Genomic DNA, 25,789 nt, shown 5'->3' on the forward strand with positions numbered 1-25,789 from the left:
TTTATTTGGCGTAATGGAAGTGATTATTATTAACTTAGAGGAGCGGCTCCACACCGTGTATGAAGATACATTATTAGCGCCTCGCTTGTCAGCGGGGAGACTAAAAATACATCCAAAATTAGCCAGAGGGGCTTGGAATTTGTGATCGGCATTGAAAGGCATTAATAGCAAATGTGATCATGTACTTTTTCAAGCAAATGGGCCGATAACTGATCGGTAGCCGATCGATTGGCACATCACTAATGATAGTACACATAGCGAGGCAGTTGAGGCAAATAAAATAAAGAGATTAAAGAAGCTCAGTTGAAGTCATTTTAGGTCAGTTGATTAGTAAAGTATGGATTAGTCCGTTATTACTTTTTAAAACAAACTATTATAACAATGAGAATAACTGGAATATCGACAGGGAAGAGATAGGAGTGCCACGAGGAGGAAGCTTCAGGGTGTGGCGTAAGATCCCAATCAATAAAGAGTAGATTTTTGATAATAGATTCAAAAAAGAGAGCGCTGCGCTTCAAGTATTGCTTTAAAACATGCCTCGTCAAATGTGGCGATTAGTATTACCTCCTTTGCTTCAAACTTAGGTAAACATTTCAATAATAAGCATTCTTGATTATTATTGAAATGTTTACCTAAGTTTGAAGTAAAGGAGGTAATACTAACTTAGGTAAACATTTCAATAATAAGCATTCAGGGGGAGAAGACGACAGCCTCCACGCGGCCTCCCCTGCAAGTAATGAGATATGGTGCAAGACCAGCTCATGAAACGAATGTCGCCACCCAATCGTCACGCTGTCAGATCAGGGCGCAAGAGGCCGGGGGGACGCAAGCTCACGTCAGGGCGGGCAGCCATCCCGACCATCGAGCGCCAGGGCCTGACAGTGCTCCAGCTAAATGTCGAGGGCCTCACCACCGCCAAACTGGACATCATACGCCACCTCGCCGACTCCCATGAAGTCGCGGCCGTCCTCCTTCAGGAGACGCACTGTGGAAAAGCAGACTCTCAGGTTGCCCGGGTTCCACCTCGCCGGCTCCATCCTCAGCAGGCAGCACGGGATGGCCACCTTTGTCAGGTCTGACCTCAGCTGGACAGCCACAGGCCAATCCCCTCCAGGCGCTAGTCTCAAGTGGATGTCCACGAGGATACAGACAACAACGGTTGTGAACGTGTACAAGCCCCCACCATCTGTACTGTCCACATCGGCCCTCCCAACTACCCCGGCACCCGCCATCTACGCCGGGGATTTTAACTGCCAGCACACCGACTGGGGATACTCCCACACAACACCGGATGGGGAGACGCTGAGCGAGTGGGCCTCCAATGCCAACGTCCATCTCCTGTTTGACCCCAAACAGCCACCAAGCTTCTACTCCTACAGATGGAACACCTTCACCAACCCAGACCTCGCCTTTGCTGTGTTCCACAGTAATGACCCGATGCCAGAGAGAAGGGTCATTGACAGGTTCCCCCGATCACACCACCGACCATCTGTCATCAGAATACCATCACTGGTGCAGCCAGTCGCAGGGAAGCCTGTCAAAAGATGGAATTTCCGGAAGGCCAACTGGCATGCTTTTTCTGTTGACACAGAGAGAAGATCTGTCACCCTCCCGGACCCAGACACTCCTAATGTGGATGCTGCATATGCAGCCTACTGTGAAGTGCTGACAGGGGCAGCGAAGAAAACCATACCACGAGGCTGCAATGCAAACTACATCCCGGGTTGGAACGAGGAGTGCAACCACCTCCTGCGAGCCCACCAGCAGGCTAGCTCAAGAGCTGAAGTGGATGCGACAGCAACGGCACTGCTTGAGAAGCTGGACGCCACTCGCAGGGCTAGATGGACAGAGGTCGTCGAGTCGATTGACTTTACCCACTCCAGCCGTAAAGCGTGGCAGACCATAAACCAGCTCTCAGGAAGAAGTACACCGCCTCCCAAGTGCCCTGTGACAGCAAACTCCATCGCAGCCCAACTCCTGAAAAATGGCCGCTTCCCAGACGCAGACAAAGAGTTTGCCCGCTCAACATCCCACGAGGTATCCAGTCTCTCTAGGGCGGCCAGTGTTAATGTCAACCTGTCAGGAGATTTCACACCAGCTGAGCTCAAGGACGCTATGGCCAAACTCAAACAAGGCAAGGCACCAGGCTCCGACAACATCCACCCAGAGTTTGTGATCCACCAGAGCGAAATAACATCTGCCTGGCTGCGTGCATTCTTCTCTGCATGCCTCCGGAGGTCCAAGCTCCCAAGGGCATGGCGACGGGCCGCTGTCATAGCCCTCTTGAAACCCAACAAACCTGCGGATGACCCCAAGTCCTACAGACCAATCTCGCTGCTGCGCGTCCCTTTTAAAATCCTGGAGAGGATGATACACAGCCGAATTGAGCCAGTAGTTGACTAACAACTTCCGAGGGAACAGTCTGGCTTCCGTCGGGGCAGGTCTACAGTGGACCAGGTAACCCTTCTCACACAAGATCTCGAGGACAGCTTCCAGGCCAAAACCAAAGCTGGGGTGGTACTACTGGACCTGACTGCTGCTTACGATACCGTCTGGCACCGCGGACTCCACCTGAAGCTGCTGAGAACAATCCCGGACCGTCATATGGTCAACTTCATCATGGAGATGCTGTCAAACCGCAGCTTCATTCTCCAGACCAGTGATGGCCAGCGCAGCAGGCTCAGGAGGCTGAGAAACGGGGTCCCACAAGGGTCTGTCCTCTCACCGATGCTCTTCAACATCTACATCTTTGACCTACCGGTGACGACATCTAGAAGGTATGGATACGCGGATGACCTAGCCATCATGCTACACCAGCCCACATGGAAGGCGGTTGAAGAGGGTCTCAATCAGGACATGGACGTCCTGGCTGCCTACCTTCGAAGCTGGCGACTGCAGCTCATTAAGGGAAAGACTGTATCAGCAGCATTCCACCTCTGCAACAGGGAAGCAAGAAGGGAGCTGGAGATCTTAGTGGACAACAAACCCCTGGAGTTCCAGCAGGCCCCAAAGTACCTGGGCGTACGCTTGGACAGGACACTGTCCTACAAACAACATTTGGATGAAGTGAGGGCTAAAGTAACAGCAAGGGTCTCACTCATCCGGCGCCTAGCTGGTACAACCTGGGGGGCCTCGGCCAAGGTACTACGTATCTCCACACAAGCCCTCGTATTCTCTGCAGCTGAGTACTGTGCCCCAACCTGGTGTAGAAGCCCACATGCCAAGAAGGTCGATATGGCCATCAACAATGCCCTCCGGATCATAAGTGGCTGCCTGAAACCCACCCCCGTGTTCTACCTGCCAGTCCTAGCAGGGATTGCGCCAGCCGGCCTACGGCGAGAGGCCGCTACCCTCGCCCTGGCAAGGAAAGCCCAGGAACACAGCTGGCACATCCTCCATGAAACCACCACCATGGCAACACCTCCAAGCAGACTCAAGTCCCGCCACCCATACAATCAGGCCGCACAAGAGATGCTTTTTTCCATCCCGGAGGATCTGACAACCAAAGCCTGGCTGGCAGCGGAATGGAAGCAGGAGTGGGAGTCAGCAGGACAGACACGCCTACACCATTACGTCCAGGATCCTGGAGGTGGCGTGGAGGGAGAAGATCTACCTCGCCGGCAATGGACCCTCCTGAACCGCCTTCGCACAGGGGTTGGTTGCTTCAAAGCGTCCATGAAGAAGTGGGGCCTAACAGACAGTGCAGCGTGTGAGTGTGGGGAGCCTGAGCAGACTGCCGACCACATCATCACCACCTGTCCCCGGCATTGACCACCTTCAGGGAAGGGCCTCTTCCAAGTGGGATCTGAGACGAGGGAGTGGCTACATGACACGAAGATGGACACATGAAGACGATACACGAAATAAGAGAATAAGCATTCAGATCTGTACAAGGAGTTATAAAAAGTGACTGGTAATAATGTAGTTGTTACAACTGTCGTGATGTTCGCTCCGGTGGAGACTGTAGTAGACGAGCACAGGGTAGACGTTCCCTTCAGTTCACTTTACCCCGCAATAGGTCTGCTAAGATCCGCTTTCCGGTTAGAATTCGAGGCCGCCGATTAGTGACAATCTGGTTGCTTTATTATTAGTTTTGCAGGACACAACTGGACCCATTCATCGCTTTACTGCACAGTGCGTGCACTCCTCTCTCTCTGTACTCGCCCACTCACTCACTGACATCACTCAGGCAACACTTTGACATTCTCACAAACACACATTCTGTACGTTACTCTCAAAAGTTAACCATTTCCTCTGTTGTGCACATGTATATACATACCATGTAGCTACGTAGACGCGCAAACAGCTGCTTGGCTTGATACCAAATATTAGCAGAGTTAGGACCGCCCATCTGACGTCAACTAGTGCAAGTAAAATGACTGAATTTGGTAAGAAATTGCTACAATTTGTGTTTTATGTTTAACAGATTTGTTTTACCTAACACATGGCTTCTCTGTGTACATTTATCCATAGTTTTGTTTTTAGTACTTACTAAAAATTGTATTTTTCTTTAAGCACAGACCAGCATTCGGAACCATTAATCATAAAGCATATAATGTTAATAAAGCTTTTTTATTATATTCTAACCTAATCCTTGATTATGGCAGACTATGTAATATGGAAATTTTTTCTTTGAGTGGAACAAGAAAAACACTATGCGTTTAATGCCCTTTGATATTTTAACCTTCAAAAATTGTTCTTTGAGTGCAATAGGAAACATATGTGTATTGTATTGTAAGATTTTATGTTAAAATAAAGCCAATAAGCCAAATAATTTACCCTTTTTAGCAGTTCCCTTTATTTGGAAAAGTATTGATATATATATATATATATATATATATATATATATATATATATATATATATATATATATATATATATATATATATATATATATATATATATATATATATATATACACACACACACACACACGTATATACAGTCGTGGTCAAAAGTTTACATACACTTATGAAGGACATAATGTCATGGCTGTCTTGAGTTTCCAATAATTTCTCCAACTCTTATTTTTTTGTGATAGAGTGATTGGAGCACATACTTGTTTGTCACAAAAAACATTCATTAAGTTTGGTTCTTTTACGAATTTTTTTAGGGTCTACTGAAAATGTGACCAAATCTGCTGGGTCAAAAGTATACATACAGCAATGTTAATATTTGGTTACATGTCCTTTGGCAAGATTCACTGCAATACGGCGCTTTTGGTAGCCCTCCGCAAGCTTCTGGCAAGCTTTAAGTCCTTTAAGTCAGGACTTTGGGAAGGCCATTCTAAAACTTTCATTCTAGCCTGATTTAGCCTTTCCTTTAACACTTTTGACGTGTGTTTGGGTTCATTGTCCTGTTGGAACACTCAACTGCGCCCAAGACCCAACCTCCGGGCTGATGATTTTAGGTTGTCCTGAAAAATTTGGAGGTAATCCTCCTTTTTCATTGTACCATTTACTCTCTGTAAAGCACCAGTTCCATTTGCAGCAAAACAGGCCCAGAGCATAATACTACCACCACCATGCTTGACGGTAGGAATGGTGTTCCTGGGATTAAAGGCCTCACCTTTTCTCCTCCAAACATTGCTGGGTATTGTGGCCAAATAGCTCAATTTTTGTTTCATCCGACATCACATTGACAAAGATAAGACCTTCTGTAGGAAAGTTCAGTGGTCAGATGAAACAAAAATTTTAATTTTAAAAAGTTACAATTTGAGGCCTGCATCAGGCAATACTTCTTGAGAACAGCAAACTCAAAACTGGTGTGTGTTTTTATACGGCAGGGCAGCTTTAACTAACACCTGTAATTTCATCACATTGGTTGGACTCCAGGTTGACTGACTCCTGGCTCCAATTGACTCTTGGAGAAGTCATAAGCTTAGGGCTTCACATACTTTTTCCATACCTATAGTGTGAATGTTTACACGTCGTGTTAAAAAACATGAAAACATAACATTTTATGTGCAATGTCAGTTTAAGAAGACTCTCTATTGTTGTGACTTAAATGAAGATCAGGGGCCGTACTTATCAAGCTTCTTAGAGTGCCATTTTACACTTAAGTCCTGAAAATTTGCGAAATTTAGTCCTACTCTCAAACTTAAGAATAAAAGCTTTTTATCAACGTTCTTAAGTCTAAGAATCACTCCTACTCTCCACGATATTTAAGAGACCTTCAGAGGTGTCTTAAGTGGTTAGGAGTTGCCAGCAGGGGATGGCACTGAGGCGAGAGACGTGCGCGAACGTTCATCTTTGTTTGATGACGAGCAGCTGATCAAACGGTATCGTTTAGACAGAGCAGGTATTATTTTTGTCACAGATTTAATAATTTTCCATTCCTTGTTGATTTCTGCATGTGGCTGCAGTGGACTAGTATATATAGAGCCACCCACACCAGTTTCAAATTAGTTGCCTAATTAATGAATTGGAAAGAAAATGTTATGAGAGTAGCGTATGTGTGTGGCACACACATACGCTAGGTTACAGCATGTGAGGTGAGTGACGTCAGTGAGTGTGTGGGCGAGAGAAGAGAGGGAGCGGTATTGTGAGTGCGAGCGGGGACTAGTTTGTTTTGTGTTGGATTGGCTGTGTGCAAGCAATCAATAAAGCAAGATTTGCAACTAATCGCCGGACTCATCATTCACTCTAAAGTCGTCCGCTGTGGAGACCCACTGCCGGGTAAAGTGAAGGGTGTTGCCCCGAGCATACATCCTAGAGAAGTGTCTCCCCTGCCTCTTTGTTACGGTCTGGGAGCAGGAAGCAGGAAAGGTGCAACAATAAAAGGAAACATTTATTTTTGATTCATTGCCAATATTGTGTTTGTTTTGTATTATTTTGTAGTTTATTGTCAAAATATACACTCCCATTGTCCACTTAAATATTTCTAAGATATTTCTTTATTCTTAGACAAGGGATTCCCTTCCGTGATTGGTCATTTCTATGGACACAGAAATTACTTCACCTAAAATTCCGTTTACGGCACATAGTAATGTCGTAATTCAGCTCTGAGTGTGACACTTAAGATTCAGTCCTACACTTCGCTGAAAGTGTGAGTAAAACGCTTGATAACTAACTTTTAAGTGCAGCTTTCAGCGAATAATTTATTTACTCTTAAGTCAACTCTTAGCAGACTTCTTAGGAGTAATTCTAAGAAGCTTGATAAGTACGGCCCCAGAACTCCTTTTATGCTCAAATTATGTATAAATCCAAGTAATCCCAAAGGGGTCACATACTTGTTCTTGCAACTGTATGTAATGTAGTAAATGATAAATGATAAATGGGTTATACTTGTATAGCGCTTTTCTACCTTCAAGGTACTCAAAGCGCTTTGACAGTATTTCCACATTTACACATTCACACACTGATGGCGGGAGCTGCCATGCAAGGCGCTAACCAGCAGCCATCAGAGGCAAAGGGTGAAGTGTCTTGCCCAAGGACACAACGGACGTGACTAGGAAGGTAGAAGGTGGGGATTGAACCCCAGTAACCAGCAACACTCCGATTGCTGGCACAGCCACTCTACCAACTTCGCCACGCCGTCCCTAAAAGTAAAAGGCACATTTATAATAACATTTAATATTTACGTATTTTGCTCATTTTAAGCATATGGGGCGCATCATTGTTTTGTGTTCGTGGTATGTTATCTTGAGTATTCTTATGAGGCATTTGTTTTCAAAGGCTTGTATTTTTCGTTCTGAATCTACCAGGAGTGTCCAGATCTCGCATCCATACGGTAATATTGATGTTATTAGGGATTTGTAAAGTTTGAACTTTGTCTTGAAGTTGATGTTGCGTTTCCATATTTTGCTTAGTTTGGTCACTGCTGCTGTTGCGATCCGAATGCAGATTTCTGCATCGCACGTGGCATCTTTGGCCAGTATTGCTCCCAGGTATTTAAATCTGGACACTTCCTCCTGTTGTTTCCCATCCATCATTATGTTGGTCCTTGAGTTATTTGAGGTGTTCACCAGTACTTTTGATTTGGCTGTGCTGACCTCCATTCCATAGGCACCAGCTGCTGTGCATAATTTGTTTGTAAGGTCCTGCAGTTCAGAGTTTGAGCCTGCCATGAGGTTGATATCATCTGCAAAACGTAGATTGCAGATGGGCCTGCCGTTTATTGATATTGTAGTCTGGTGCTCGTGTACGGCTTCCTGCATGATTCTCTCTAGGAATTGATTAAACAAGGCGGGGAAGAGAATACATCCTTGCCTGACACCTACCGTGTTTCGGAAGAACTGTCCTATTTGGTTGTTAAGGAGGACTGCACTGCGCTGGTGGCTTCATCATAGAGGGCCTGGGTGACTTGTATGAGCCCGTTTTCGATATTGAATTATTTTAGTGTGTGCCAGAGCCCTTTGTGCCTACAGGAACGAATGCCTTTTTGAAATCAATGAAGTTGTGGAACAGGTCTCTCTGATGTTCGATGTGTTTTTTCCATGAGTATCTTACAGTTGTATTGTTGGCAATTTCTGAATGGTTATTTATTGGGTTTTATGGGCGGAATAGAGGACCTCCCGTTGACTCCGTTGTAAGCAGATTTGTATTTATGAGTTAGAATGCATTAAATAAAAATACAGCTGTTGTGATGTCTCTCATAATGATTGTGAACGATAGGAAAAATTCCAAAAAAGTGCAGTTCCCCTTAAAGACTTAAGACTTTTTAAGACCATAATAAATATTATTAAATACCTTTTCACATCCATATGGACAAAAATGTACAAAGACAAAGGAAAATCAGAGGGCCAGAATTAATTGTAAGGATACAAATTAATTATTTGCGCTCTCATTGGAAAACAACATTGTTGAAATAAATACACCAGAAGTCTCTCTATTGTAAAATAATTGAAAACATTATTAGCAAACATAACAGCCATTTTTCAGATTTGCCATGAAGCTGTTTTCTTGCAAAAGGTGCAGTGTGCTTCATATCAGGTGTTTTCATAGAACAACCAGAACGTCAGCAATGGTAGAGGAAAGCGCAACAATATATTGTCTGTGAAAGGGACTGTTAATTGGTTAACTTTTGCAGTATTTTTTCGGCTGTCAGAATTGAGCAAACAGATAAAAACACCTACAGTACTACTACTGTTTCTGCACAAAGATGTGAAAAACAATGTACAGACAGAGCAATTGTCTAAATTCAAAAGAAAGAAGGCGTTTATGGCTTGCAAGCCTCAAACAGAATTTGGATGTGAGCAAGGTAAATAACACTCAAATTTGCTCAGCTCATTTTGTATTTGGTATGTATGAATAAATTTTTTCCTTGTTTTTGTGACCTTTTTGAAAACATATTGCTAATAAACAAGGACTATTCTGTTATTTAAGAATATGATGTCATTCGCAAATCTTCCTCGCCCAACCATAAACCGAGTGTAAACACTAAACAGACAACCTTTATAGCTTTTAATGCCAGTTGCTGTATGAACTAGGAGAAAATATTAGGCATGAGAAGCTGACCTGAAATTATTGGATTAAATAATAGAAATAATGTAAGAAAATTGTGATTTTTTTATAGTTTTACTGCTGTGAGTACACTACTACCACAGAGAAATGTACGATAAATTCGGACCCAGCAGCACAGGTAGCCTACTTTAGTTCCATTTTGTAGTTACATTATAGCGTTCTCAAAAATCGAAACAATCAAAAGAAAGACTGAAGTTTATTAATGTTTTAAATAATAGTAATGTTAATATAATTTTTAGACCTTTCAAAATCCTATTTAAGGCCTTTTATGAAATTTTAGGCTAAGTTTAGACACTTTTTAGGACCCCGTGGATACCATGATTATAGTGTGTAAAATGAAGTGTCGGGAATGTTTAGGGTAAACACAATTACTTTAATTGACCACAAACATAATACTCAAATATTTTAATCATATTTGTTACTAAAAACATATATTTTTCAGTGCTGAAAATAATGCAGGAACAGCCAATGTTTTAGGAAAATATATTTAAAAAAAAACCCAACTTACAGTTGAGTGCTTAAAGTGATAATGTAAACTGTGTGTAACAAATGTAAAAGAATGTTCACCTTCGTGTCTTAACGTTTAACGTTTAGAACAATTGTCCTCTACAACGGATATTTTTTATATCAGTCTGGAAAAGGCTGTTTCTCAGACAAGTTAACTAACAATATAACTTTTAATAATGTAAATACCTCACCAACTGATGCTTAGCGTTGCTGGCTTCAAATATATTTTCTGATTGACCCAAGTGCAGACCGGTAAGGCTCCAGCCACCCCCCGCGGCATAGAGAGAGACAAGCGGTAAAAAATGGATGGATTGAGGATTTATCAAGTAGCTTTTCAGTTGACTCGTATTTACCGTGGTGAACAGTTTTTTTTTTGTGATGTCCCTCGACGTGACCGACTGGCTCTGTGTCGCCTTGGAAGCGCTCAAGATGAAAGTGGCGCGCAGAGGTAATTATTTCTTTAGGGTTTGTTTTTCCGTTTGTTAACAAGATAACTAAAATAGTTAAGGACAGATTTTGATGACATTTTCAGGAAATGTCTAAAAAAAGAAAAAACAGCAATTCCTCTTATTTACTACAAGTACGAACATACTTCACTTCCTGCTTAACACATTCCATGCCCCCACTTGGCCGTCCCGCGCTGCGCAGAGGATTCTGGGAGATGTAGTTTATTTTTACACCCGGCCAACGCTAAAGCACCAGAAAAAAACTACGCTCACCAAGTTTTCATTTGATACAGTCACAAGTCACGGCAATTTTGTGAAGACTTTGAAACCGCAATACCGCTTTATCTACAATACAGTTACATCCCTACTTATTTGGTACTAGTTTGTATGCTTAGCTGTTGCATCAAGTAGAAGCAATCATGTGACAGAGGTACTTCCGGGTTTTAGGCGATGGTCTAGAGTCCCATTAGGCTACTGTTTATTTACCTGCTGCATCAGTGCAGATTTGGGAATAATTTGAAATGTTTAGAGGCAAATATATAAGCAATCATGAAAAAATATTTAAAATGGAATGGAGTGGATATATACATTCGTAAGAAAAAATATTTTTGAAAGATTTAAACCATTGATCATCACATTCCTGCTCGCCTCTAGCTCCTTTCCTTTGACACAAGTATTTACAGAAAAAATTATTGGAGTCACATCAAGTCTTCACATCTGGAGGGGTCCTCAAATTAAGCATTAAACCATAAAAGACAATATTAGACTTATTCGTGCATCGCTAAGTAACATAATTGATTGACATAACGAGTGCTGCTGTGATCATGAAGCTAATGAGAAAAAGGATATGTTTGGTGGCAGTTGATAGATGCCTGCTAAAAATTTTAGTCTGTCATCTACAATTCATGTCTGCAGTTGTTTTTATGGTGTGAAGTTCATAGTTTGTCTCTTTAAGCTACAATGCCCCTGTTGTTCAGCAATGTTTGCTAGCAATATCATGATTCAGTATGCGTTGAGCCTACGAGAGATTTACTCATTTAGTTTATTAATTCCATTAGGGATATTTTGTTGATGCAAACAAATAGCATCAATGACATAATGTGGTCATCCGTGTTGAATAAAGCCCCCTGGCTTTCCTGCAGAACAACAACAACTAAGCCTTTAGTTTTTGTTCTGAAAATCAACAATGAAAACCCAATGGATTGGACCAACAATCACAATATTTATTAGTAGGACTTTAAGGGGAACTGCACTTTTTTGGGGGGGATTTTGCCTATCGTTCACAATCATGAGAGACAAGAAAACAAAAACATTTTTTTACATTAGGAACTTGTAAAAATTGGCTCGTTCATGGTGGCTAGCAATGCAGCTGATAGAAGCAATCAAATCTACTTCTAAATCACTTTAAAAATGCATTTAGAAACCGTGAATACTTCATTTACTTTCCGTAACCTGTATGATAACCAATAACATTGTTATTATAAGAGCGAACACTGACAAACGTTTTCTAGCATAATAACAACAGCAGGCCTTAGTATTAGCCGTAAAAGCTAGCTACGGAAAGATATAAGCTAGCTTCCACGCCAGCACAAAACACGTTTTCATTTGTAATGCACAACACAATGCGATAAGACACCAATCTGTACTGACTGAAAAACTTAATCATATTACGGTATCTGTATAGTATTAGCCCACATTTCATGTTTTGTTTGTACACAGCCAGACAGCGTATGCACTGTAGTTGTAATAACACACATGACACTCATAGAGTTATAACATGTTCATCAACATGGTGATGTTTTACATGTGCAGTGAAGTGTACATTATTTCTAAAATCAGCGCGCACTAACGAAACCCTTTTGCAGGTTTAAGTGCCTATATAAAGCACATGGACGTGTGTGTACCGCTGCTAAACTGTCATGGAATTATAAAGCATTTAATCATGGACATAGTGATATGGTACATGTGTAATGAAGTGTATATTGTCTTTAACACCAGTACACACTACAAGGAGGACGCTATTTTTTAGTTGCTTGGTCGCTTTTTACGTGCAAGCACGGTGGAGCCCGGCTCAATCTACAAAAATGGACGCAAGACACGTAAGTTAACTTCATGATTTGTGGTTAAACAAGGACTAAAAACATAAGATAATGTTGCACCTTTCTTATGACACACAGCAAAAAGTCTTGCCTGTCAAAGTTGTTCCATCAGGCAGAGGTTTGATAGTGATCGTATCCAAAACAGCTGACTGTCATTAGCACCGGCGGGAGTGTCGCAAAGCCCATTTTGATGGGTCTTTTTTTATTAATGTTGAGTGAAAATAGCTGCATGTTTACGTTCAAACATACAGTAATTCCTCTTATAGTGTGTTTAAAAAGCAACAAGGCAGTGTTGTTGAGCTTGGAAATGACAGCGTACAACCGTGACGTCATCACAAGTCTCCGCTGAGTGGAGAGGTTTGGAACTCTACACTTTGGCCAGCGTTTGTAAAAGTCTGCGTTTTGAAGGACAAAAGTCTGCGTCTGTGTTTGGACAAGAGGCCTAAACGCAGAGATAAGTATGCGTTTATTAAAGGCCTACTGAAACCCACTACTACCGACCACGCAGTCTGATAGTTTATATATCAATGATGAAATCTTAACATTATAACACATGCCAATACGGCCGGGTTAACTTATAAAGTGACATTTTAAATTTGCCGCTAAACTTCCGGTTCGAAACGCCTCTGAGGATGACGTATGCGCGTGACGTAGACCGGGGAACACGGGTATGCCTTCCACATTGAAGCCAATACGAAAAAGCTCTGTTTTCATTTCATAATTCCACAGTATTCTGGACATCTGTGTTCGTGAATCTGTTTCAATCATGTTCATTGCATTATGGAGAAGGAAGCTGGGCAAGCAAAGAAGAAAGTTGTCGGTGCGAAATGGACGTATTTTTCGAACGTAGTCAGCCACAACAGTACACAGCCGGCGCTTCTTTGTTTACATTCCCGAAAGATGCAGTCAAGATGGAAGAACTCGGATAACAGAGACTCTAACCAGGAGGACTTTTGACTTCGATACACAGACGCCTGTAGAGAACTGGGACAACACAGACTCTTACCAGGATTACTTTGATTTGGATGACAAAGACGCAGACGTGCTACTGTGAGTATGCAGCTTTGGCTTCTAAACATTTTATCGCTTGACCGTATGTGCGCAACTTTTTTTTGCGTATGTACGTAACTTTTTAAAAATATATAAGCTTTATGAACCTTGGGTTAGGTGAACGGTCTTTTGGGCTGAGTGATTGTGTGTGTTGATCAGGTGTTTGAATTGTATTGGCGTGTTCTACGGAGCTAGCATAGGAGCTAGCATAACACGTACCGTACGTGCGCGTCACGTACGTAACTTTTTAAAAATAAATAAGCTTTATGAACCTTGGGTTAGGTGAACGGTCTTTTGGGCTGAGTGATTGTGTGTGTTGATCAGGTGTTTGAATTGTATTGGCGTGTTCTATGGAGCTAGGAGCTAGCATAGGAGCTAGGAGCTAGCATAACACGTACCGTACCGTACGTGCGCGTCACGTACATAACTTTTTAAAAATATATAAGCTTTATGAACCTTGGGTTAGGTGAACGGTCTTTTGGGCTGAGTGATTGTGTGTGTTGATCAGGTGTTTGAATTGTATTGGCGTGTTCTATGGAGCTAGGAGCTAGCATAGGAGCTAGGAGCTAGCATAACACGTACCGTACCGTACGTGCGCGTCACGTACGTAACTTTTTAAAAATATATAAGCTTTATGAACCTTGGGTTAGGTGAACGGTCTTTTGGGCTGAGTGATTGTGTGTGTTGATCAGGTGTTTGAATTGTATTGGCGTGTTCTATGGAGCTAGGAGCTAGCAGAGGAGCTAGGAGCTAGCATAACAAACACGCAGGTGTTATTATGCAGGATTAATTTGTGGCATATTAAATATAAGCCTGGTTGTGTTGTGGCTAATAGAGTATATATATATGTCATGTGTTTATTTACTGTTGTAGTCATTCCCAGCTGAATATCAGGTCACCCCCGGCTCTCACAGCATCTTCCCTATCTGAATAGCTTCAACTCCCCACTAGTCCTTCACTTGCACTTTACTCATCCACAAATCTTTCATCCTCGCTCAAATTAATGGGGAAATTGTCGCTTTCTCGGTCCGAATCTCTCTCACTTCATGCGGCCATCATTGTAAACAATAGGGAACTTTGCGTATATGTTCAACTGACTACGTCACGGTAGGGGCAAGCCTTTTTTTTTAATCAGATACCAAAAGTTGCAATCTTTATCGTCGTTGTTCTATACTAAATCCTTTCAGCAAAAATATGGCAATATCGCGAAATGATCAAGTATGACACATAGAATAGATCTGCTATCCCCGTTTAAATTTAAAAAATTCATTTCAGTAGGCCTTTAAGTATCCGTGTTTGTGCGGACATGGCCTTAACGAAGCAAAATGCCGGAAAAAAAACAACTTAACGACGCCTCGACGCAGCGAAAATTCATCAAATATATTTTGTAATCGAATTACTCGAGTAATTGTTTCAGCTCTAGCGACAAGTAGGGATGATACTCGAAACCGGTTTTCCCGGTTGTTCGATAAGAAAAGAACCGAGTCCTCGGACTCGAATCCCTTTTTAAAAACCGGTACCCGTTATCGAGACCACTATAGTAAAGAAAAAGAGTTGGTTCTATATTCGAACCCCTCGGAACGAATCCCGTCCCGACCAGAAATGCTCCGTGTGACATCACAAGAAATCAGTCACGTAGCTCGGTCATTAAGCGCAGATAGCGAAAGCAGGAAAAAAATGGACGGGAAAAAGCGCTCCAATGTGTAATAAAGTTCAAAACAAAAGGTATAATCCAATGAATAACTTTACTGGGAGATTTGAGCAGACTACAAACACATGACGAACACTTTTACGACCAACCGGAAACATAGCAACGCACCTCCTTTACGGCAGCTGTCGCAACGTTCTTATAGCAACCGCAGCACATACATATATGACATGATCTCCCTTTTTCAACTTTTGTTTTTCTTTCCTTGTAAACAAAACAAAATCACACTGTATATGTGTTGTCTGTCTAATTATAAATAATGCAGACGAGGCGTGTTGGCTGAGTTCTTGGCGTTTACTTTCACGGGTGACGACATGCAACAACACTTTTCGGGGCTACCGCGCATGCTCGTCACTCCCGTTGCATGATGGGTAGTGTAGTTGTTGTATTCCCTAGCTCATAACATCTTTCCCCCATAAAGAAATAATGTTAACTCAATAAAGTGTATTTCTTTTTTAGCTTGAACTTTTCATTTTTTAGCATTGTAACCACATTAGCAAACAACTTTTCTATTCATAGAATGTTCTTTCAATAAAGAAATAAAGTGCAAAAATGTCAAAGCATCATAACAAACAGTTATGTCAAATAGCAGCAGAATTGCACTTTTTGGAGAGCTGTATTATTTCCAGTTTTGTGCCCAAGGGACTGATTTTATTTAACACTAGTATTATTTATACACCTATAGCCGGGGTCACCAACGCGGTGCCCGCGGGCACCAGGTCGCCCGTAAGGACCAGATGAGTCGCCCGCGGGCCTGTTCTAAAAAAAAAAAAAAAAAAAAAAAAATTTTTTTTTTTTAATAAAAAAAATAATAAAATAAAATAAAATAAAATTAAATCTACATAGAAAAAACACAAGATACACTTTCAATCAGTGCATCAACCCAAACAACCTCCCCTATGCACACTCATCCACACCCACTCACACAAAAGGGGTTATTTCTTTCTGCTACCAATATTCTGGTTCCCACAACATAGACAACACATCTGCAAGGGACACAGTCCCTGAAGCACACATGATTGTATAGGCTGCTGGTCCACTAACATTTTCATTAATTACTATTTTTTATGTAATTATTTTTATATTGTTTTACTTTCTTTTTTATCCAAGAAAATGTTTTTTATTTATTTATCTTATTTTAATTTTTAAAAAAGGGCCTTATCTTCAACAGACCAGGTTGTCAATGAAATTAGATTTGTTTAAAGGGTTTTTTAAACCAGGCCCAGTCCAGATAATGTCCAAGCCGGACTCAGCAACACACACCTTCATTCATGTACACAGAAAAAAATTAGGGAACACAACAGATTGCATATAATTTATAAACAAAATTACATTTTCAAAATAAGCATTTATGTACAGTCCAGATTATGTCCAGGTCACTCAAATTAAGGAACACAACAACAGATATCATATAATCTATAAACATAATTATACTTTTAAAATAAGCCTTTGAGGACTTCTCATCTATTTAATAATGTTTTTTGGCATCATTATCGTTTTCAACCATGTAACTTTTTAAAGTTAGAAAATACTGAATACATGTTTTAAAGAAAGTAATACTAAGTGAATATCTGTTTTTGGCCTTAAAAATAAACATTTTACCGAGTACTATAATTAAATTGACTAAATCATGATTGTCAATGAACTCTCCTAAAATAACAGAAACCACATTAAGCTTCATAAACAAACCAATCCTTAAACACATTTTTTCAACTTCCACCCAAAACAAAGACACAATATGACAATACCAAAACAAATGCAGGGTGGATTCAGGCTCCTGACAACAAAATCGGCAATCATCTGACTCTGTCATATTCCATAATTTTAACATTTTCCCTGTGGGTAGGAAGTTATAAATAATTTTAATTTGAAAATAACGATTTTGCACATCGATAGTGGTTTTATAGATTAGTTTGAATATGGCATCCCATGGCAACGGGCAGTCAAAAAAGTCCTCCCATTTTCCATTTGTGTTGTATGAGGCAGCCTTCAAAGATTTCTTTATTAAATAAAAATTATATATTTTTCTATTTATTTTAGTTCCTTTTTGCCAACCAAAATTTCTTATTAGAGGTTTACAAACTAATAATTTAGTAGTTCCATAATTAATTATTTGCTTCCATCTTTTCCCAATTACTCCAGTTAGTTGATCAAATGAAAAGCTTGAGCAAGCATCACCATACATAGCTCTAAATTCATCATACTTCATAATTTTACCATTCTCATTGATAATATCATTGACAAAAATGATTCCTCTTTCAAACATATTTTTCCAAAAGAAAGGCTTTCCATCTATTACAATATTAGAGTTCATCCATATTAACTGCTGCAAAATATCATCTCTTTTTTCTGGCACATAAAATTGAAAACACCACTATGAGTGGATTGTTTCCTTTATGAACCCCGCCATGTTTCCCAGCAGACTCTCTGGGAGGGGATCACTTGTAAAAAAGGATACAATTTCTTTTGATACAGTACATGTTTTTTGTCCAACAGGACATTTGTGTACCACTCAATGTTTAAATACATCTTTGGAACAATTGATGCTTTTAAAGACAGACACATAGCTTCAAGGTTGAGAAGTTTCAGGCCCCCATATTCATACTCTTTGTACAAAACATTTATTTTAATCTTTTCTGGTTTGCCGTTCCAGACAAAATCGAAGACCCTCCGCTCATAAATCTTAAAAAAGTTTTGTGATGGAGCTGGTAATGACAAAAACAAATAAATAAATTGAGGAATAATTAACGAGTTGGCAATAGACAATTTACCATACAAGGTTAGGGATTTCCCTTTCCATAATTGCATAATTTTGTCCAGCTTTCTTAGTCGATTATCATAATTTACTGAGCCTAGATCTTCCAGATTTTCTGGGACAACAACACCAAGTATGTTAACTGGTCCATTTGTCCACAAAACAGGCACTTTGCATTCCATTCGAAAGGACGTTCCCTTTAGATTTCCGATCCTTAACATTTTACATTTATCATAATTAAGCTTAAGGCCAGATTGCTGTGAAAATATGTCCAAAAGATTAAGAAGGTTCCGCAAACAATGAGGAAAAATCTTATCTTTGTGAATCAGCCTTTTCTGACATGAACTTCATCAAGAACAAACACAGAACACGCCTCACTGATGCACATCTGCAAGACTCACTCAGAGTTGCAGTGTCAAGTTACACACCAGAGTACAACACACTAGTTAACAGCATGCAATGGCAGGCTTCCCACTAACTGACAAAGAAACGGATAACAGATTTGGTGTCCAGTTCAAAGTGTGACATGATTTAAAAATTTGAGAGTTGACTTTTGTATTTTACATGAGTTATTATTTGTACAAACATGGTGCAAAGTAATTCATGATTTGTTAAAAAAAATGTTAGTGGCTAGCTAGTTAAAATGGGATATTGTGATTTCACAAGACTGTCTTAGAAGTGATCATTTGAAAATGTTCAATTTGAAAAATGTGCACTTATAGAAAATATAAAAATAAAGTGTTGCATATTGATATTTATCTGTTTCTATATATATTTATTGTGAGAAATCATTAAGATTATCAGTGTTTCCACAAAGATAAATATCATTAATTATTAATAATAACAGAGTTAAAGGTAAATTGAGCAAATTGGCTACTTTTGGCAATTTATTTAAGTGTGTATCTAACTGGTAGCCCTTCGCATGAATCAGTACCCAAGAAGTAGCCCTTGGTTTCAAAAAGGTTGGTGACCCCTGACCTATAGTGATCACAGAGACAGGTTGTTTTTGTGTTACCTTATATATTTGTTTTTCTGAAAAATCCCACTTAATATACTTTGGGTAACAACAGTCAATATTTTTTTTTTTTTTTTTTTTTTAGGGGGGCAACAGTCAATATTTATTTATTTTTTAGATTAAATTGTTTTCTTATATAATAAAAGTGAGCTTTTGTTAAACCAAATGTGTGTTTTTTTCCATATACAGCAACCTATCTGGACTCGATAAGAGAATCGATAAGGAATCGGTTCGATAAGAGGATTCGATAATAGACTCGAACTCGATAATTTCTTATCAAACATCATCCCTAGCGACAAGTCACGCCGACTTCACTCTCTCTGCTTCCGTCTGCTCCAACGTCTCACCCTTCCTTTGTGCTGGCTTCTATAACCAGTAGTTCATCCTCTGTATATTCAGCTTAAAAAAGATTAGGCCACTTGTTCAGTGGCCTTGTGGTGAAAGTGTCCGCCCTGAGACTGGAAGGTTAAAAATGGGACCCATTGCCTCCCTGCTTGGCACTCAGCATCAAGGGGTTAGAATTGGCGGTTAAATCACCAAAATGATTCCTGAGCGCGGCCACCGCTTCTGGTCACTGCTCCCTTCACCTCCCAGGGGGTGAACATGGGGATGGGTCAAATGCAGAGGATCATTTCACCACACCTAGTGTGTGTGTGTGACTATCGTTGAGACTTTTAACTTTATAAGGTTGTCAATCCTGATTTGTCCAAAAATAGTTGTCTTTGTTGTCGATTACCAAGTCTGCCATGATTAGAAAACACACATTTGTTGCCAGAAGTCGGAAGTGCGCTGCTTTGGAAACGGAAATCAATGCGCGGAAGAAATCAGAGGGGAGGAACACACCAACCGAAGACCTGACCAAATAAAGTGACCAAAATACAGTAAATATTGTACATATTACATATTGTTATGAACGTGTCTGTTACTATATTATATACAGACTTGTATGACTGATCGGATACTATAGTAAGAGTGCACAAGTGTTACTCCAGTGACGTGAATCTACAGAAATTACCAAAGACGCTCGAAAGGGGATATTCAAAATAGCTGACTGAATTTGTGGCATTTTGTGATGTTTAGACGACATTTTCACATAATTTGCGGAGTGTAAATAAAATTGGATATGATTTGATGGATAAAATGAAACACAATTAAGCATATAAAGTTAACTTGTTTTTCCACTTTACTGGTATTTTAAATCTGTATTCTTAAAATTAACGTAGAGTGTTCTTATTTTCTGGGTAAACATTTTTTTTTTTTTAAAGCCAATGACATACTACAGCTTTACTGTTAATCTTTATCTCTTTCAAAACGTGTTCTAATGCGTGTTTGTGTGGAACATCAAATTATGTAAAAGTTGTCTGGCTGTTGATTTTAGATTACCGGTTTAGAATTTTAGCTCTGGTTAAAAGGGGGGAACCAATATTTGAATAAAACAAACAAAAGTGATGGTCTGTTTCATCCTACCTGGTCGTAGTTATCGTGACCATGAAAGAAAGGTTCCTTTCTAAAGATCATGCTGGCCAGCATGCAGCCCAAACTCCACATGTCCAAACTGTAGTCATACATCTGCACAAGAGAGGCCAAAAGGTAAATAGTTGACAAGTGTGTGCCATTCAGAAAAACTCATGAAAAAAGAACAATGACATCACCTGGTAATCTACCAGCAGTTCAGGTCCTTTGAAGTACCTGGAGGCCACTCGCACATTATATTCCTGGTTTGGGTGATAGAACTCTGCCAATCCCCAGTCGATTAAACGAAGCTGAACATTTACAGGAAAAATAGAGATGTGTTTTCATAATAACATTGGAATAAAACTGTCTTTCTCGAGAAAAATGCGAGAGCCAATACCTTTCTGTGTTCATGATCGATCATTACATTGTGTGGCTTCACATCTCTGTGCATGATGCCCATACTATGGCAGTAATCCAAAGCCTAAAATGACAGCAGTGTTTATACATTAGTAGCAAACACTGACAAACGAGTGCCCACACAAAACCATCACACAAAGTTGACTTGCTTACCTTTAAGATTTCGTACATGTAGAACCGTATGTCAAAGTCAGATAGTGTTTGATACAATTGCTGTAAAGCAAGACACATGCTATTAGATGTTTTATTCTAGAAAGGAGATGCAAGGTAGATTTGAACCATACCTTGAAGTCTGTGTTGTTCACATGTTCAAAAACCAAAGCAGGGGTTCGGGACTACAAGAAAAGTGAAATTACGCAATGCTTTAAAAGCAAGTGTAACTACTCACATAAACAAGGTATATGCAGATTTCAACAAGTCAAATTTTGTCAAGACTTTTAAAACCATAAAGAATACAATTTAAGACTCATTTCACATCCATAGTGGCAAAAACAACATGAAGGAAAATCGGACAACTATGAATTTATTCACCGCGCTTTCACATTGGAATACAAAACACTTTGCCTAACTAAAAACACCAGAAACTTCTCTATTGTAAAGTTAACCAATATACGGTTGACATTTTGTTGGTCCTACGATGAGGTGGTGGCTTGTCCTGGGTGTAGCCTGCCTTCTGCCCTGGGATAAGCTCCAGTATCCCTGCTACCCCAAGAGGGACAAGCGGTGGAAGATGGATGAATAGATGTAATAGCCATGGTGTGCATGTGTTACACACAAACAAAGTTTTGGAAAAATGTTTGATCAATCAAAATATGTTTAATTAACTTAAGCGTGCTTACGTACGCAATATTATTTTGTGCAATGACAGATGTCTGGGGTAGCAAATCTATGTTGTATGTTTGTAATTAGTATATGTATAAAATTAGTTACGAACAAATTAGGGCCATCAAAAATAACGAGTTAACTCATGTGAGTAATCTCCAACAATTATCGCATTAATCATGTATATACGCAGATTAATTAATCGTGGATGGTTATATGAAAGGCAGCGCAGGTTTATATGATCAATGATCAGGTCAGCGCAAAGATGAGTGAGGAGACTGACTGGTGTGCTGTGCTCTCTGGTAAATTTCACTTTAAAATAAACCCCGACAGAACTGTAAATAAAATTGTCGGCAATGTTTGAACAATTAATTGACGTACATTGAAGTAAAACATTTGAAAATGTTCCTGTATGAAACTCTGAATAAAATTGTATTTGTGTCAAAATATTCGGGTCGTTTTATGTTAATTTAAATTATACAAACAAGTAATAACCTGTAAACAATCATGACAAATCCAAATTAAAAATTGTGACTCATCTATGTACAAATACATACCACAGGATCCTTGACAATATCTAACAGTGAGATGATATTTGGGCCACCCCTGAGGTTCTCCAAAATCTTTATTTCTCTCTTAATTTTCTTTTTCTTCACCGGCTTTGGAGAAAAAGACAAAAAGCAACCATTGTTGGAATTCCAAAACTTTCTCATACGTTCTGCCATATAGACAGAAGAGCCTTACCTTTAGTATTTTGACAACCACTTTTTCATTGTTTGTGATGTTTATAGCTTCAAAGACCTCACTATATTTGCCTCGCCCAAGTTTTCTGACTAACTGATAGTCGTCCTGGTTTCTGAATGGGCAAAAATGTTTAGACTAACAACATTTTCAATTGATAAAGACTACTACTTGTGCTAAACCATTTCACATTTTCCTTACCCCCACTCAACAACATGGGACTCGTAGTCCCAGTATTCCCTTGGTCTCTGTGTGTTTACATCAGGGTAAACTCGAGAGCGGCTTGGGACAGGGCCAGACATATTCTACACGGAATCTTCTCTAAATCTCCTAGAGCAAAACACACCAACAATGTCACTACTAGTTAGAAGAATATTTATTTTCAACAAAAGACATGATAGGGTTGCACAATTTAGAGAGAAAAAAACTAGGATTTTTTCTCTCCAAAATTGCGACTAGATTTGCAACTTTTGTATTTTATACCTAAAAATGCCTAAACTACAAAAATAACGAGTGAAGGAAGACATGATACTTTTAGACTGTCAACATACTCTTGTCTGAAGTTGTCACACATTAGAACAAGATGCAATAAATTTACTTGACAAAGTATTTGGCTTTAAGCAGACAGACTGTCTACATCATGCTCTTAAATTCAAGAAATACGATAAAACTATACGGTGATTATAATGTAATGTAATCATATTATACAATAACAATTCAAGTAACAATATAAAATAATATGCACTTGTATTTCTCATTACTGTAAAATTGTTTACCATTGTACTGTAATTGGAAGGTAAATAACTTTATCCTAAATAAATAAATAAAAAATTCTGCTAGCAAAATGTAACGTCAAAATAAATATTGAACATCTTGAAGTGCATTTTTTACCAGTTGGAACAACAGGGTCAGACGTTGTCTTGTTTATTTCCATCATGTGATCACGGCATTCTCGCTCGTTCCTCCGTGATTGCCCATCCAATTTGAAGCTGAAATTTTACAGCGGGACATTTGGCCTTGTAATCATATGTTTATTCCCTTAATTTATGTTATTTTGCAGAACTGGTGAGTCAATAGGCTGTCTGTACGTGTGTCCTGTGTTAAATAAACACGCTCAGGTGCTGACAGTGATTGCCAGAGAGACATCTTTCTCGCTGTTTGAGCGAGAGACGAACAAACACGACGCTCAGCAATTCTGACAGGCAAATATGCCTGTCACTCAAATGCCGGTGACGGTGGAAGGGAAAAAAAACGCAGCCTCTTGCAGTTATTTATCGCACTAATTAAATGTTGATTTTATGTTGATTAATCGTGCAACCCTAAGACCTGTTCACAGTAATCACATAATTACCTGGACGGTTTTCTCCAGGATGATGGTGACAGATGAATTGAAGTGAGAATAGTTGCGATGCCACTGAAGTTGGAAAGCTACTCTGGCAAACATATTAAAGGCACATTGTTAAAGCTTGGATATGTGACTTTAAGTACCTTTCTATGCAAATTGAATGGGTCATTGCATGAAACTAATTACATTACATGGCAGAAATGATTAACAATATGTAAAAAGGTAAACTACTAAAAAAGCCACCTGGGTGTTAAATGGGGGCATCCAACCAATTTAATCAGGAGGTACAGGGTTCAATACAGTCATCACTGGGGGCAACCACAAGGGAATATCTCCTGTCAGGGAAACAACAAAGTAGGTTGATTAGAATCAGTGCTGTCAATGAGTCAAACTATGCTAACGCACGCCATTTATTATGGTTTAAACGACTACATTTCTTTGATGTAGCCGAGCAACTAATTCCCTTAAATGATGCGATCGAGTGTCACGGGGCTCGGGGCGGTTGTGGCCAATTTAAGAATTATTGAATGAACAGGGCGGGTATACGCGGAAAACCTTATTGGTCCCCGGCCTGCACAAGTGCTAAGAAGCTAATGCTAACCAGCGGGCAAGCCGGCTAGCTGGCCGGGATGCTAACTGCTTAGCATTAGCTCGTCGAGTGTGAAGGAAAAGCCGGCTGGAAAGTCACATATAACACAACGTGCAAGCATCGCAAGGACTTGAGGACACTGTATATTAAATACTTAGCAGTAAAAGGCAACAATCGCTTAGTCATATTATCTTCATTTATGTTGAGCCGACGTACAAGCTTCGAAAAATGTATTTCCTAGAGCTAAAAAGTGCTAAGCCAACATGCTAATAGAGGGGGGAGTGAATAGCCTGCTTTGGATGGCGAGGCAACTGGCTGACAACGCCTTAAAAACACCCTACAAGCAGCAATGTGGCCGCGGAGAGGTACCGAGGCTGCTCTTCGTGTTCCCAGCTGCCCTTCTCTGGTAAAAGGCTTAACGGCAGCGACAAACATACGACGATTTGTGCTAAAATACGATTACCTCTCAGCGTTGCTGGGACGTCAATATGGCGATGCTTGGGATCAAGAGCTTAACACGAGCGCTGTTACCGGCAGGGGGCGCACTTTCCTTGTCTTTTTCCGAGGACTTTTTTGGCTGCATCCGCCTCCAACAGGTCGCGTTCGAGATGAACTTTGTACAAGAATCCAACGTATCTTCTTCGCTGCGTTCCATTTGATTTAGATAGTTTTTTGACACTGCGGGTATTTTTTAAAATATATATTTGGGGATAAATATAGCAATAAAACACTGAATGTCCATTACCATCTATATGAGTGGTTCTTAACCTTGTTGGAGGTATACGCGCTAGGGGTGTGGGAAAAAATCGATTCGAATTCGAATCGCGATTCTCACATTGTGCGATTCAGAATCGATTCTAAATTTTTGAATATGTACTGTTCTGTGTAATCTACTAATAAAACTCTCAATCATCCAATCAAAAGCCCTCGTAAACGACTGTAGGTTGTCCCTTTACAACAACAGATGGCGTTGCTCCTAGACCAGTGGTTCTCAAATGGGGGTACGCGTACCCCTGGGGGTACTTGAAGGTATGCCAAGGGGTACGTGAGATTTTTTAAAAATAGCAACAATTCAAAAATCCTTTATAAATATATTTATTGAATAATACTTCAACAAAATATGAATGTAAGTTCATAAACTGAACATCAAATCAAGTAGGATATTCCATTCATTACCATAAACCCAGAGTTTCCCCCTCACTAAAATGTCTGTCAAAAAGAACTGTGAAAAGAAATGCAACAATGAAATATTTAGTGTTGACAGCTAGATTTTTTTGTGGACATGTTCCATAAATATTGATGTTAAAGATGTCTTTTTTTGTGAAGAAATGTTTAGAATTAAGTTCACGAATCCAGATGGATCTCTATTACAATCC

At 40.0% G+C, this 25,789-nt stretch overlaps 1 protein-coding gene across 5 annotated transcripts in view; it reads right to left on the bottom strand.

Annotated features, from left to right (window-relative positions):
• LOC133660062 (casein kinase II subunit alpha) overlaps positions 1-25,029 on the bottom strand; it is a 33,855-nt gene extending 8,826 nt beyond the window's left edge. The window contains exons 1-11 of one of the 5 annotated variants that reach the window (XM_062063153.1): positions 24,877-25,029; positions 24,068-24,159; positions 23,831-23,912; positions 22,681-22,809; positions 22,483-22,594; positions 22,296-22,397; positions 21,201-21,251; positions 21,070-21,129; positions 20,897-20,980; positions 20,697-20,807; positions 20,512-20,613 (exon numbers count right to left, since the gene is read on the bottom strand). In XM_062063153.1, coding sequence (XP_061919137.1) covers positions 20,512-20,613; positions 20,697-20,807; positions 20,897-20,980; positions 21,070-21,129; positions 21,201-21,251; positions 22,296-22,397; positions 22,483-22,594; positions 22,681-22,781 — 723 coding nt within the window. In that variant the 5' untranslated portion in view covers positions 22,782-22,809; positions 23,831-23,912; positions 24,068-24,159; positions 24,877-25,029. Of the gene's footprint in view, positions 1-20,511; positions 20,614-20,696; positions 20,808-20,896; positions 20,981-21,069; positions 21,130-21,200; positions 21,252-22,295; positions 22,398-22,482; positions 22,595-22,680; positions 22,810-23,830; positions 23,913-24,067; positions 24,160-24,782; positions 24,844-24,876 lie in introns of those variants that run through there. The other 4 variants (XM_062063150.1, XM_062063148.1, XM_062063149.1 and 1 more) reach the window with 4 other exon arrangements.
• Positions 25,030-25,789: the final 760 nt, after the last annotated feature.

Source organism: Entelurus aequoreus, linkage group LG11 (assembly GCF_033978785.1).
Source record: "Entelurus aequoreus isolate RoL-2023_Sb linkage group LG11, RoL_Eaeq_v1.1, whole genome shotgun sequence".
In the NCBI taxonomy this organism is placed as follows: domain Eukaryota; kingdom Metazoa; phylum Chordata; class Actinopteri; order Syngnathiformes; family Syngnathidae; genus Entelurus; species Entelurus aequoreus.